General features: G+C 39.4%; 1 protein-coding gene across 1 annotated transcript in view; it reads left to right on the top strand.

The window, feature by feature from the left end:
- LOC124596634 overlaps window positions 1–16471 on the top strand; it is a 265721-nt gene that overhangs the window by 138577 nt on the left and 110673 nt on the right. The window contains exons 13-14 of the mRNA XM_047135866.1: window positions 2468–8695; window positions 8779–8878. Coding sequence (XP_046991822.1) covers window positions 2468–8695; window positions 8779–8878 — 6328 coding nt within the window. The remainder of the gene's footprint in view (window positions 1–2467; window positions 8696–8778; window positions 8879–16471) is intronic.

Raw genomic sequence — 16471 nt, 5'->3', positions numbered from 1 at the left:
CATTTCTTCAATTTCTTCGTCATCTGCAGAGCTAGTTGGCATATAAACTTGTACTACTGTAGTAGGCATGGGCTTTGTGTCTGTCTTGGCCACAATAATACATTCACTATGCTGTTTGTAGTAGCTTACCCACATTCCTATTTTTTTTTTATTCATTATTAAACCTGCTCCTGCATTACCCCTATTTGATTTTGTATTTATAACCCTATATTCACCTGTCCAAAAGTCTTGTTCCTCCTGCCACCGAACTTCACTAATTCCCACTATATCTAACTTTAACCTATTCATTTCCCTTTTTAAATTTTCGAACCTACCTGCCCGATCTAGGGATCTGACATTCCACGCTCCGATCCGTAGAACGCCAGTTTTCTTTCTCCTGATAACGACGTCCTCTTGAGTAGTCCCCGCCGGGAGATTCAAATGGGGGACTATTTTACCTCCGGAATATTTTACCCAAGAGGACGCCATCATCATTTAACCATACAGTAAAGCTGCATGCCCTCGGGAAAAATTACGGCTGTAGTTTCCCCTTGCTTTCAGCCGTTCACAGTACCGGCACAGCAAGGCCGTTTTGGTTAGTGTTACAAGGCCAGATCAGTCAGTCTTCCAGACTGTTGCCCCTGCAACTACTGAAAAGGCTTCTGCCCCTCTTCAGGAACCATACGTTTGTCTGGCCTCTCAACAGATACCCCTCCGTTGTAGTTGCACCTACGGTACGTCTATCTGTATCGTTGAGGCAAGGTCCATGGTTCATGGGGGGAACGACGCCATGCAACATAAAAATCGTCTCTTGCAGTAGTGACATGCACTAGCTGGGCTGAAACATTGTTTCCTTTTATCTGTACTGCCACTGCTATGGACAGACGTTTCCATACATCGAAACACGTTTCTAAATGGTGTCAACATCAAATAGCCAGAAACATGTTTCAAGCTCAGGGCCCCTAAATTCTGACACCTTTCACTGCACTTTACAGTTTTTGGCTTAATTCATTGTGTTCATCAATTTTTGCTTTTTTTTTTCTGTGTGAGCACAAAGCAAAGGTCTCTCAAAAACGCATGTTTGAGATATGATGGGGTCATATTGTGTCAGAAAATAGCTCAATTAACTTGTACTCAGATACCAATTCCAATTTTTGACTAATTTTTACTTGCTGTTACACATTTGTGATTTTTTAAGAACTGATAAAATTCATTACTACAAATTATTGTGTAAACAGTGTATTGTACATTTAATTTCCTCCACTTACACAACATATTGATGAGGATTGCGATTTTTAATCATATATGCCAATTATATATGTTTTTGCTTGTATTTTTGGAGTTGTAACGTTCTCAATTCTGCATTTTCCTCAGTTTTAATAGGGGTTTCACCGTATCTGCTGTGCACGTTTGTGCTGAAATGCTAATCATTTACATACCCAAATACGCAATATACTTCATGTCTGGGTGTCTTTTGTTGCTTTCCAACTTAATAATGTTGCAATGTTTATGGTTATCTTTGTACTTGTGTTTGACATTTCAGATAAATTTTCATAAAAAAAAATGTATACTTGCTAAGCATGTAGGTAATTGTGTTACAGGGGTGTTATGACATTATTCATAGTTTATTTATGTGATTGCTCTTATGCAACATTAAATGGATGAGAATATGAAAAATGCAGGATAGAATATTCAGAAAATATTATGTAACATGTAGTATGGAAAAATTGCATTCCGAATGACTAGTCGTATTGTGTCCTGTTAGATTGTTGTGCACTTAAAAAGGTGGCAGTGTTTGAAAAATTTGCGCACTTCGATAAAGATAGCGGTCACTTGTTAACATAGTATGTGTTATGTTTAACTTCTGTCACTGAGAATGGACACTACAATGATTAAATAGCCACACCATGCCTACACTAGAACAAAATCAACACTAGCTGTTCTACGTGTACCTATAGTCAGAAGCAACAGTATGAAGCTATTGGTTAGAGTGTTACATAGTACACTGACCCTTGTTGGTGCGCAGTACCCCCCTGCCCTCCTTCTTATGTGCACTTCTTTTAGTTGTGTGTAAATCTAATAAAGGCATGCTATTGATGGGTGTACTGCAGATAGCATCAGACGATCACTGTTGTTTAGTGTATGTGGAATATTTCGCTTGTGTGATTGAAGGATGTGAATGTATCAAATTTGCTTCATGTTATTTGTGCCAAACAACTAGTCCTGTCAAGATGAAAACATTTGTTTCAGGGGTAAGCTCTCTTAATAATTAGTGATTAAATAATACTAAAGCCACAAAAGCATGAACTGAAGAATGTGAAGTTCTGTAACAACTCAACTCTTAGTGATGCATGATGGACATTGCCATAAAATGCATTTTTGCCTTTATTAACATTCAGGAGCATCATACAAATATATTGTATCTCGTATTATATCTTGTTGTTGTATTTAATCCATATATTAATAACAAATTTTGAAACAATTATAGGTACTGGAGAGAATATTGTCCTCAGGAACCTAATAAAAACAGATGTGGTGAATAAACAAGAAGTTGCAGAAGCTGTAGATCCTGCAGTCACTGGAAACAAAAAAAATACAAAGAAAAAATCATCTTCTTCCAAAAAGAAAGCTAAAAAGAAGTCCGGGTCAAAAAAGATTGTGTCAGCCCATGAAAAGAAAAAAACAGCTGTGGCAGCAGAGAGCTCAAAGAAAATTTCCACGACCTTGAAAAAAGGCGATGAAACCACACAAAAAAATGAAAATAATTTAGCTTCAGAAAGTTCTATAATAGTAATGGAAGGTGCACAAGGAATCTCTTTAAGCATACCTGATATATCATACCATGATTCACACGAGTTTGGTGCTACCAAAGAAGTTCCACTCGCATTAGATTCTAGAATTCAAGTTGCAAGTAGCATTAATTCTTCTGTAAAATCAACAGAAAGTTGTTCGGATATAGTTTTTCAACATAAAAGTCAGGAGGTGGTAAAAGACAAAGATCTGTCACAAGTACATAATGATACAAAAGTCAGTACACATTTAGATGCTAATAATTCACTTCGGAAACCTGTAAGCGATGCTGGTATTAATAGTGTCATGTGTTCAAATGAGAGGCCAGTGGATCCAGATGCAAGTGGTAGTATAAAACAAAAATCTGATACTGGTGACACTGCTCGTAAGCCACGCCAGACACCACATGTTGTAGGACCGGATATAAATAAGAACACTACAGAAAAGTCGGGTTCTGATTGTAAGCCTCGGCAGACGCCCCTTGTCCGTAGAACATCCACAGTGGCTGGTGGCCGACTCAGTCTCAGCACGCCAAGGAGACGTACAAGTCATATTCGTGCACTGGATTTTGGCACACCACCAAAATCAGTTACAGATTCTTTATTGAAGAGGCGTTCAAATTCTGCTCCAAAGGACACGGCACATGATGCTAATACTTCCTGCAGCCCTGACAGCAGCAGTGACTGCAGGATCCAACAGGCAAAAAATGTTCGTTCTAGTCTTTTCAAATCGCCGGACCTTCTGACCACCAGACAGCACTCTGATATGTTGACACCAACTCTGACAGTCCCCATTGCCACGAGGACTCCAACCCCAAAGCTTTCTGGTGACTGGGAGAGGGTTACTGGAGCAGGTCTCATATTTGGTAATACTTCACCTCTCCTAGTGAGTCCAACAAGAGAGGAAAATAATGATCTCATCAGTGCAGGTCAGAGTATTAGTGCTGCTGCAAGAGAGGACCATAATTCTGATGACCGACCTTCATCTCCTTTGGAAGTTGTATTGGAATCAGATGATAATCAGAAAAATGATTCAGACAAATGTGAAACACCTGCGAGTAATCAGGAAGGAGCACTTGCTGTATGGAGAAAAAGTATCTTAAACTACAGTAAGTCTAAAGAGACCAAGAGGAGAGCTTGGGATGCAGATCTCCGTGCCATTGTGGCACAGGATTATGAAGTAAGTGTTAAGAAATCAGATGTGAAAAAGAAAACAGTGAAGAGGAACAAAAAGAAGGTGGATAAGGAGACTGAGGAAGAAGCGAGGTTGGTGGAGTCGAGGTTGGAGAGTCTGGTGGAAGAAATTGGAAACAAACAGACTGAAAGTGGACTTCCACCTGAAGAAGACATTAGTGTCTCTGTGATCGATGTGGAGGAAGGTGCAGTGGGGAAAAAAACTCTGGACAGTACAAATGAAAGTACAGAGAATGTCCCAGTGACCGGTGGAAACCTGGAACCAAAACAAAATTCAGATAAATCTGCAGTTTTATTAGCTGATGCAAGTACTGTTCCTGCAAAAACTTCTGATAATCTTGAAGAGAAGTTTGCTACAAATAGTGAGAAAACTGTAGAATTGGAACCAGAGGAAACCTGTTCCGCTAGTGAACAGGGAGGAAATTCCAAATTTGTACATCCTAAAGAAACCTCAACAAAGCAGAGTTCTAGAAACCGGAAAAGAAAAGTGTCAGGAGTTGTTGATGGGACTCCTAGGAAAAGACAGAAAATTAAACATTGTACGACAGGTAAAGAAAAGAAATCGAAAGGAAAAAATACAAAGGGAGGAAATGGTGATAATGCTTCCAGCTTGGCTAATGATTCTGACAGAGGTTTAGGAGCTTCCTCTTCTTTGGAGAGAAATGAGTTAAACTCTGAAATGGATGATAGTGAGACGGACCACACTAAAACAGAAGCAAACACAAAAGTAAGCGTATCAGCTGCCCCAGTTACTGATACGACTTCCATTGCCAGGAGTAGCGAAAGTAAAGATTCACGCTGCATAACTATACAAAGTGTGTGTAAGGAGGTAAATGTTATGGAGGCATTTATCTCCACCGCTGCCCTGGAAACTCCACAGAAAGTAAGCCCAACGAATAGCATTGTTGGCACAGGGTTTCAGGTTCCAATTACACCCCGTATCATGAGTCCAAGTACATTATTAGATACTCCAATTTCAAACTTCCTCCGTGAGCAACCTTCAATCGACTTGTCTATGATCCCAACTCCAAACTTCCCTCCTACACCTAATATTGCTGTGACGCCACACTCAGCTGAGCTAAACAGTCCAACATCATATGCGAGCAGACCCACTGACTACTCCTCATGCTCCTCGTATTATAAACCATCACATTCACCATCTAGAACATTGGAGCAAGTGTTGATTGATGAATGTAACAGGATAGAATCAGCTGATAGTCCTGACCGACTGGAAATTAAACGATCGTCAGCTGTGTGTCGTAAAGAGATAGTCGAATCTCAGGAAGTTTGTATCTCTATAACAGAAGAAGATGGTTCAGTGATTCAGGCAGAACAGCAAATAACATTAGTTACTTACAGCAGTGATCCCAGCCGAGATATGCTGACAGTGGGAGGAGATACACAGACCACCAACAAAGCAGACGTTAGTGCTGAAGCAGTCGTACACAGTACAGATACAGAAGAAAGTGACAAGAAGCAAACAAATGATAAGATAAATGACTCACAAATACTAGAGGAGGGTTCTGAAAGTGCCACGAATCATCATCATACAGCGCCTGTCACATCAGAAAATTCTGTGACGGGAAGTAAACAAAGTATTGCAGCTAGCTCTTCCACAGACAAGGAATGCCAAAACGAAACTATCAACATAGTGGAGAGAGGAAAAGAAGAAGAAGAAGAAAGACGAAATGATGCTGAAAAACTACAGTCTGAGAACAAAAATTCTCGTAGAAAGGAAAGTGCATGTAACAATACTGTGAAGACTGCAAAAATTTTGGAAATTCCTGTTGGTCAGCAGGACACCCCAACTCATGGTGCCACCATAAAAGGAAGCAGTAAGAAGCATAATATTACTAGAAGTGTTGTAGAGCCAGATATACGTACAAAACGCAGAATTTCTCATTCTGCATTTGATCTTACAGTCAGTTCTGAACTTGAAAAGAAAAAGAACCGTATGATGGCAAAACTGAAAGGAGGGACCTCTGATACTGTAAAAGGCACCAAGATAAAAGAAGTGATGAAGAAAGACAAACGTAGAAAAAAGACTAACCAGACCGTCATTGAGAAAGAAAAGAATGAAAAAGTTTTGTGTGAGGCTGTTACTACTAAGGAAACTGCCACTTTGGAAATGAGTGTTGTTCAAAACGTTGGCTGTGAGGAGCCGCTGCTGACAGAAAAAGACTCAGTTGTGATTGAAAATGTTAGTACAGTAATCAGGAGCTCTGAAGAATCACCTGCTTCTAAGTCTGTGTCAGCTACTGATCGTGGAACTGAAAGTTTGACTGCTACTGTAACACCTCAGAAGGGTATTTTACTCAGGAGACAAGGAATATCTGTCGATATTATTGCTGAAAGATTGTGGATGGAAGCACAGAACCCACAGGTGAACAGAATGGCACATAGTAAGGAATCAGAGACTAAAAGTTTCAGTGAGTCTCATTTAAGTGCTCACGCCCAGGGTCCTCCGAATGGTGATGACAATGATGACGATGTAATAGAATGCACAGTACGTCAACCACCACATGGTGTTGCACAGTTGTCTCAGGAAATTGATACTGCTGAGGTTACAATAGGCTCACAAAATGAAAAATGTAAAAGTCACAAAGACTGTACTGTTCCAAATAAACGTTCTGTGATGGAAGATGAAAATGAGTTGGTTAATAGTGATGAGAAAAAGGACTGTGAAGTGTCACATAAAGGTCTTGGTGGTTCTGCACGAACAAGTAGTAAGAAAAATGGAAATAGTAATGAAACGTCAATGAAACCAGAGGCTTACAATATGACAGGTGTTGAAGAAGTAGGGAAAGAGATAGCTACATATTCCATACAAAATGAAGTCCACAGTTTACAAGAGGTGGAAGAAGACAACAGGAGTGCCACTAACAAAAAACCTGAAGACGTGGCACACAAAACTTCTGGAAAGGAAGTAAATGCCAAGGACCACATGAGCCAAAGAAAAAAGCATGAAAATACCAGGAAGTCACTGAATAAGGAAGGTGCAGAATGCAACAGAGAAAAAGATGCTGTGTCTGTAAAGAAATCAAAGAAATTGGCTAAGGAAAATACTAAAGACCACTTGACCAAATCTGTTGTTGATAACAAGTGTAACGAGCTCAGTAATATTTCTGGCAATATGATTGTTGCAGAGAAATGTAATGTACAGGATACTCCAAAAGACTTTTCAAGTGTTCACCAGCATTGTGTTGTGGGGAGAAATGAAAGAAATGACCAAGGCAGCCAGCCTTTGGATGTAAAGAGAGACCATAACAAAGAACAAGATTCTTCTAAAGCAAAGAAATCAACAAAGGCAAGGAGTGAAAGCAGTAAGGTGTGTTTGGCCAAATCCATTGTTGGTAACACAGTTAGTGAACATGACAAAATTGTTGGGGACCCTGTTATTGTAGAGAAAGTGAAAGTACAGGATACTTTAGAAAAAAATTCAGATACCCGTCATCACAATGTTCCTGAAAGTGAAGAAAAAAGAAGTGAAGTCATCCAGCCATTGAATATGGAAGGAGAACTTGTCTGTGCAGACATTACCACAGTCAAGACGTGTACAGAATTGAGGAAAGAAAGTATTGAGGAGTCATTTACCAGATCCACTGTTGATAGCATTTACCACGACAGAGCTGTCGAGCAAAGTGAAATGCAGAATACTTCAAAAAACATTCCAGATGCCCAACATCTTAATGTGGACAGTTCTGAAAATGATGTAAAAGACAATGAAGACCATCAACCTTCGTTTGTGTCTAATAACTCTGCAGATAGCAGTAATATGTATGTAATTATCAAATACGAAGGGAACGGCCCCCGTATGCAGCAGAAGGAATCTGAAGATTTATCTGATACCACTTTTACACTTATGGATGAAGCGGGCTCTCATACACTTAGTGTTACTGGATTTTTTGATTTACTCAGTATCTCTCCAGAAAAAGTGAGTCCCAGGGTTTTGAACAGATCAACCAATGAGCCTGATTTAACATCCAAATCGGCAACAGTGCCTTTAGTTCATGAGGAAGAAAGAAGTGTGTCTCATACAAAGGCAGGAGGTTCTGTATCGGTCCAGGGGTCTTTACACTTAAAGCATTCTTCTAAGAAGGAACACCACAGTGGACATTCTGGTAGTAAGACAAGCAGTGAGCGTAGAAGAGAAGGACAAGTAAAGCATACAAATTCTAGTTACAAGCATCGAATAGGTGATAAATCATTAAAGGCATCAGAAAGTAGAGCTTCTAATAAAACTAAAAGGCTGTTTCAGTCACCTGATAAAATAATGAGTAAATACAGACATGGAGTCAAAGGATCACCGAGAAGTAGCACATTTCAACGTGATCGTAGTGTGACACCTTCCAGGGCTCCACCTAGAAGACCTTCAACTGATGGTACGAAACCTAGAAGGTTACCATTGAAATCTCCTCGACCACCTTCCAAATTGAGCTCGTCAGTAACAGTAGAGAGTGTAACTAAAAGAGGAACTCCTGTTTCGAGGCAGAAAGATATGCGCCATAAATCTAGTCATAAAAGAGAAAGTGTGTCTCAGAATCCATCAAACAAGTGCTCTTCTTCTGGCACACAAGTGGAGGGAGAAACTGTGAAACACAAAAAGGAAAAGTGTGATTTAGGTCATGTGCGTAACAGCAGTGACTCGATGGCTGTCAGAGATCGCAGGGACAGTCTGCAGGGTGCAGCATGCTCACTTTTGAAGAAGGTGCGCGAAGATGCCTCTGTAACAGGTAAACTCTAGTTTCATGTACTTTTATTCACTGCCACCCACATTCATAATAGTGACAAAAGTATTTATATTATTCTTTTTCAGATTCTGGAGATGATTTGATGACATATGCTCTGATAGGCAGTGTACGGGAAGAAGACTCGAATAGCAGTACTCAGCAGCAGTCTAATGAAGCAGCTTCAAGGTACAGTAACCTTAATGTGACATCTTTATTTCAGTGGAGGCAAGCCGTATTTGAATTTGTCAATTCTGTAACAATACTTTGTATTATGAATGGGTTGTAATTATAGAAAATTTGTGTCTGCCGGGGTATGAACCCAGATCTTTTCTTTTCCCGAGTAGTTGCCTTAACGATTATAATATCTAAGCACACTTCCAGCCCTGACTCAAATTTTAATTATCACTGATGATTTCCAAACATTACAATTATAGGTGCTGCATTTTGTGGAAATAGCTCCACCAGGGGAACAGATTTGGTGAAAGACATAATTGTACCCTGGTGCAAGGGATGTAATGGGCTAAATTATATGGATGAAATGAACGGGTTGATTGGAATGTAATCAGTTATTATGCAGTGGCTTGAAATTACGTGTCAAGACCAATCAGTAATCCGGAACCTGCAGTATAAACAAAATGAAAATTTGAGTTGTTCCTGCAAGTATGCTCAGATAGCCTAATGATTAAAGCAACTGTGCACAGAAAACAAGAGACACGAGTTTCAGTCCCAACCTGAAACAAATTGTCCTTTGTCACAACACATTCAGTATATTGTTGGTTCAGCATTTCCAACTGGTTTTCACTATCATTACATGTCGTATTGTCATCTTTCAGTTTATCATCATTGGTCCATTCAGTGCCTCTAACTCAGTTTAAATACTCTCTGTATATTTTTGTTTCTCAGGTATTTGTGGGGGGGGGGGGGGGGGGGGATGCATTAGTAATATACGATGAAAGTGCTGTGGTACACCATGATTTATGTGACCATTGGCTGGTTTCACGAACATTGTGTTTCTTCTGCATCTATATGTTTAATTATATAGTTGTACATCAGTATGATTTTGCTTTGCAAACAAGTTCTTTTTGGAAATATTTGTTAGGTTGCATACAGATAGTTCTCGGATTTTGATGACATTACTTTAGTATTTTGTATATTCTTGTTGTTATATTAGACACCAGAGATGATCCTCCTACTATAGTTGAGTCAGTGTAAGTTCATTGCTGACAGTTGCAGCAGGCTGGGTGCGGCAGCTTCACGGACCTACCTCACCCAATAACTTAAAGCAATTTTTTAAACATTTCTATGGTAATGCTTCATTGTTGTCGTAGCTCCGTAAACGGCCTGCAGCCGTTAGTGCTTCACAGTTGAAAGCTGGCAACAGCACTGCAAGCCATCGGGGATCTTCTTATGCTGTCTTGACTGTAGGCACTATTGAGAATTCTAAGAGTCTTTAATCTATTCAGTAATATATATTTCATTGGATTCTTTGATATTTTCCTTTACTTTCTTGTACATGTACTTCATAACTCTAATAAATTAGTTATTATTTTCATTGATAAATCGTTCACTTCAGTAGGCCAACAAATCAATATATTCTTTGTCCTTGCCACATTTTGTAGCTTTAAAAATATTCTAACATCACTTTCGAGTATTATTTTTAACCCAGATAGTCCTGAATTATTTGTTTTTCAAAATTGATTTATATCTTATCTACATTCATTCACAAGGTTGTAAGGAAGAAAGGAAAAACAATTTTGAGTATTTATTTTTATTTGGTATTTCCAAAAATGGGCGTCCTTCCAGAAGGACGTCAGGACAATAAGGGAACATGTTTTTAAAGTATATGACATTGCACAATTAACTTGTTTTGGCTTCTATATTTTCAAATAGACATAAATAAATTTGAATTATGGGCTACAACAGGTAAAAAATGAAAAATACAAAGAAAATAACCTATACCCATATTTTATGCACTAGTATGATAAGACAAAAAGCAACAAACATGAAGTGCTTCGTTACATTTTATGCACATAGTAGTAGTTTATTGTGGCAACTTCGACATTTCAGCTGCTTCTTCTTTTTTGTTATCTCGTCCGTTGGTAATGCAGCAACATAATGTTCTCTTCCATCAAATCTAGAATCTAGTTTTGCCCTCTTACTAGGACGTCCTCTGCTGGTAGTGACTCTTTTGTAACTTTCAAGAATTGCAGTGACAATTCGATGATGAAATGTCAGATGATCTATGGGTTCTTCGTTGTGCTTGTAAAGATCCCAGGCATTTTTCTCTCCAATGTCTATAAAATGTGCAATAATCGGGAAATACCACTTTTTCCCTCTTATAGAACATCTATATAGGGATACATTTTGGTCAGCTCAATCTATGCTTCCCATATGAGTAGTGTAGGATTGTAATAAGTTAGGTTGAAGCACGCTAATCCTTTTCTTTTGTTCCCTGGAAAATCTTGCTACAGAGTGTAGTGGTTGCACTCTGTCAAAGTTGATGGCTACAGTAACAATATTGTTGTTATTCCAACGTACAATGGAAATACCGGATGCTAAGTCAGAACCAATTTCATATGATCCTCTATTTTCTTTTATCATTTTATCGACGGATGATAGAGTACAATTCTTAACTCTGTTTCCTCTTATTGTTCCTGTTGCTTCCACGCCCCTCTCTTTTAGGTCGTGTAGCGCAGCAGCATTGAGCTGACTTGCTGGTAATTTATCTACACTTGGATTTTCTTCAGCACTCGAATTTTCATTTGTTACCTCATCAGTTGAATCTAGAGGAGGTGTAATGTTACATTCACACCAGTATTAGGTATTACCTCATCTTTTGATTCTAACATGTCCAAAAGTTCCATAAGTGTACATCGTATTCTGTGAATACAAAATGACAACATATTACCCTGACGTCCTTCTGGAAGGACGGTTGAAAACATTATTGAATTACAACTCACGAAAACTTTCTATCGTAATATGAACCCCTAAATAATATAGGTTAACTTTTTAAGATGTTATATGACAAGTTTCAGAATTATTGACGCAGTATGAAAGAAAATATACATACCCATCGATGACAAGGTCAGTCAGTTCGTTCATGGTAAAATCGGCCCTATTTTCAAGACACAGTTTCTCACTCACTATGACCGACAGCGTCAAATTGACTGTCGCAGCACGCAACTGACACTGCCTACTTCATATAACAATGTGTCACAGTCCGTTGCAACAATGCGTTACTCGCAAAAACAAATAATTTCAACTGTGAGTTACGTCGTCCTTCCAGAAGGACGTCAGGGTTATCTGGGTTAAACTTCAACAACTAAAATCACTTTGCAAAGTAATCTGGTTAAAATTACATAATTATTATTTTATTTGTCTCTACTGAAAGTCATTTATCAACAACATCTAAACTATTACACTTCAATTAGAATGTATATAGACCTCCTACAGTTAGATCATGTGTCAGATAACCTTTCAATGTGAGATGCAACATACAGAGCAAACATTTTCACAGTTAAATGCAAAGAGTTTCCTATATATTTTTTTAGTGTGAAAAGGGAAAGGGGCACAGGGGTATCTTCTCATGATTGCTGGCTGTCAGCTAACATTGTCTTTTTGACCAGTGCAACAACTGTCCACTCACAGCGAAGTACACACAGCTATGTTGCTCTGATCCCCAGTCTTTCAACACAAAACATAAAAAATACACAATTTGTAATTATTTCCAAAATCATAATGTGTGAAAACTCAGTAATGAATTTTTATAGAAATATATATACTTTGTCACTCAGGTGGCAAAGGCAACAGTGCGCTCAGAAATTCTGTTACGTTACATATCTTCTCACTGAGCTGAGCTACATAAGGTTTCAGATTCGATAACATAACACATATGAATTACTATATGCTGTGCTAGGTTAAGTGAAGTGATTCTTTCCAGGAATCAGTACTACACAACTGAGCTCATTATGCTCTGCCATGAAACATATAATGTGGCTAAAACAGTAACAATCTATTCATGCTAACACACTTCTGTTATTGATATTTTTTAGACTAGTTTGTTAATAAACAGTTACATATCATGTGCCAAGTCCCTTTCTCTATAGCAAGCTGCATTCAGTTTTTACCTATATTGATAGTTTGGTAATAATATTAATATGTCACAGTTACCACAAATGATGCTATGCCTTTTTAAGGGAGGGTGGGCTGGAGTACCATGTACATTATAATTCTCCAGTGTGTGTGTGTGTGTGTGTGTGTGTGTGTGTGTGTGTGTATCTATATATAGTTGGTATCCAGATAGCTTTGCATTATGATGATGTAAAATAACCTTAGAATATTGCATGTAGTTCAAGCCCCTGCCTGCCCCATTGCTGTAGTAGCAAGCAGATGTGATCCTCTTAAGAGGTGCTGTCAAGAATTATAAGATTGTTTAATCCATTTAGTAATTCATTTTTTGTTGTATTTATGCTGCTATGTTGTATTAGATTTCTCCCGTTACTTTCTTATGCATATACTTTGTAAATCTAATAAATCACTTACAATACGAGAGAAGGAAAGTTGCTACTCACCATATAGCGGAGATGCTCAGTCGCAATAGGCACAATAAAAAGATTCACACAATCATAACTTTCAGCCATTAAGGCCTTTGTCAGCAGTAGACACACACACACACACACACACACACACACACACACACACGATGGGATATCCCATCAAAGGCAGGGCTACCTGTGAAACCAGTCATGTGATTTACAAGCTAAGCTGCAACCACTGTTCTGCATTCTATGTAGGCATGACAACCAACAAGCTGTCTGTCCACACGAACGGCCACCGACAAACTGTGGCCAAAAAACAAGTGGACCACCCTGTAGCTGAACACACTGCCAAACATGATACCCCTCATTTCAGTGACTGCTTCACAGCCTGTGCCATATGGATCCTTCCCACCACCACCAACTTTTCTGAATTGCACGGGTGGGAACTTTCCCTGCAATACATCCTATGTTCCTGTAACCCTCCTGTCCTCACCCTTCGTTAGTCACTGTCCTTACCCATCCAGCCCCCTCCCTGTTACCATTCCAGCACTACACAGCCTTCATTTCACCACCAGACCCAGTCTTTTGATTTATTTTTATTTATCTCCTTTCTGCTACTTACCCCCTCCCCCCTTCGCACCTTCTCTCCTGCCTTCCGTCTAAACTGCAACACTTCACTGTCCGCCATTCCCACCGTACTATCCCTCCCCCTCCTTGCCCCAGCCTCCTCCTTACCCCCACCCAGTCACCACTTCCATCATGCACTGGTGTTGCTGCTCACTATGTAGTTTCTGAGTCTGAGAATGCAGACGTATGTACAAGTTGCGCTTGCGTGAGTGTGCGTGTGTGTATGTGTGTCTACTGCTGACAAAGGCCTTAATGGCCGAAAGCTGTGATTGTGTGAATCTTTTTATTGTGCCTATCATGACTCAGCATCTCCGCTAAATGGTGAGTAGCAACTTTCCTTCTTTCGTATTGTTACATTCCATCCTGAATTTTCCATTGTTTAATAAATCAGTTACTATTTTTGTTAATAGGTCTTTCACTCCAGTAATGCAACTGAATTTTCAATATATTGTCACGGGCTTGTGATACAAGCTGTGATACTGAGGCAAGAATATTTTAGTACACGAATGGCTGAATACTTAATGGTCAGTGAGGCAACTCAGTTTCCAATAGATGTATATGTTAGAAGGCCTCACCTGTGGTGAGTGAAATGAGATTTCGGGACGACAGTATATTTGTTTAATTAACTTCTTTATTCCGGCACTCGGCCATAGTACATCAGGAACAGTTTACTCCCTCTCATGCAAAACAATAGATATTCGGCATTGTTAACAGCGCAAAGAGCGGGACTGAGCGTGGCGTGACTCGAATGGCACTGTCAGCAAAGTCTCCAGCTGCAGCCGTGATGACAGCATAGCAACGCAGCTGCAATTTCACTGGGGCAGCTGTTACCTCCCCCCAGCAAACAGGCAGCTCTCTGTTCCAACAGCAGCTCTTTCATGACTCAGGTCAGGCTGCCCTGTCCTGTGGTCAAACAGTGGATCCTGTACTGCATTCCAGAATGTTACTTTGGGTGTCACAGACTCGAAGTGGAGGGTGTGATATACTGAGACTAGAATATTTTAATACATGAATGCCTGAGTACTTGTACACTGTAAACTATGTTCGTTTGGGGCTTAAGACACAAATTCAAAACATTCCCTGGTGGCAAGTGAGGAAAGGCTTCCATCCTTCTACTAGTTTATTACAGCGTTGGCTATTGCTACAACTCTTGTTCGCAGTACATAACACTCTTGCGTGCCTGCGGCTGACTGTGTTGCAACTCACTTCTGCACTGGTGTACTTTTTGACCGAATACTGTCAATATGGTACAATTTCCTTTGCCAATGCTGTATTTTGTAGACTGAAAACTATTTTAACTTCACTCTTGAGTATTATTTTTATGACTTCAGCAGCTAAAGTAACTTTGCAAAATAATCGGATTAAAATCACAACATTATTATTTTTTTCTCTCTCCACTGAAAATCATTTATTGTCATCATCTTATAAGATAGTTAAAATGAAAATTGGTGCAGGCACGCAGTGATTATCCACTCACAGTGAAGTGTTTGCACAGCTATGTTGCTCTGTTCACAGCTCATTCAACATTATAAGTAAAAAATACACATTATATAAATTATTTCCAAAAATCATAATATGTAAAAGCTCTTCAATGTGATTTTAAAAGAAACATATACCGTTACATTGCGTAGGCAGCAAAGACAACAGTCCGTAGACTCTTCGACACCGTCACAATGCCCACCCCCCAAGGGCTATTACTCTCTTCTATTACACCATCAGCCAGTTGCTGATTGACAAACTCCCAAATCAATTTCAGGGACAGTGGTATTCTGTATAGCCTGCAATAAAGCAGTGCATCATTCCCTATTGATATCCTTTGTTGCATTACGGATGTTGCAGGCAATGCTCCTTTCTGGAAGAACAAGTCTTGAAATTCTAATAACAGTTCCTCCATCTGTGTCGTCTTGATCCCCTTTAAATGCCTCACCTTCTCATGAAACACAGTTCTAGATAACATGGTCAGTTCCATCACCTCTCACCCACTAAATCTCTTTAGGCCAGCGACATGTGTGCCCCACTGTCCAACAAAAACTTATACTCTATACCACCTATTACACCTACTATAGCACATTCCACCTTTTCATTCATTTTCACTGCATTTACTTTTACTGGAAATGCCTTTTGATAGGTGTGGGGTTCCCTCATAAGTTTAATGGGTGCTTATTAACACTCAAACCAGCCCTACCATTACTTCTATACCCCTGCTACCTATCCATTCCACCTCTTTTACTGTTCCTGTTAAGCCACTGGTAATTCATACCAAACCTATTGCTCTGTGGCTGGCATCATTGCCTCTGCACAGGCCCCCTATGTCTACAATTAACAAATTTTACATTTGATGCAAACACATTTCTCTGATCCCTTACACCTGATGAAACATCAGTTTCTTCATATTCCAATCTAATCTAACTGCTGCATGACGTACCAGTGCACATCCTCATAGATATCTCAGGTGCTAAACCATTAAGGAGAGCATCAAGTACCCGTTGCTCAGCTTCCTGCAACACCTTGTTCACTTCATCATTATCTGATAACTCATGTACACACACATTATGTTTCCTAATCCTACCCACAAAATCCTCTATGGCTTCATTATGCCTTTTTGAAATTATGC

Source organism: Schistocerca americana, chromosome 1, assembly GCF_021461395.2.
Source record: "Schistocerca americana isolate TAMUIC-IGC-003095 chromosome 1, iqSchAmer2.1, whole genome shotgun sequence".
Taxonomy (NCBI): Eukaryota; Metazoa; Arthropoda; class Insecta; order Orthoptera; family Acrididae; genus Schistocerca; species Schistocerca americana.
Note: the sequence above shows the minus strand (reverse complement) of the source record. Positions and strands in the feature narration are given on the sequence as shown.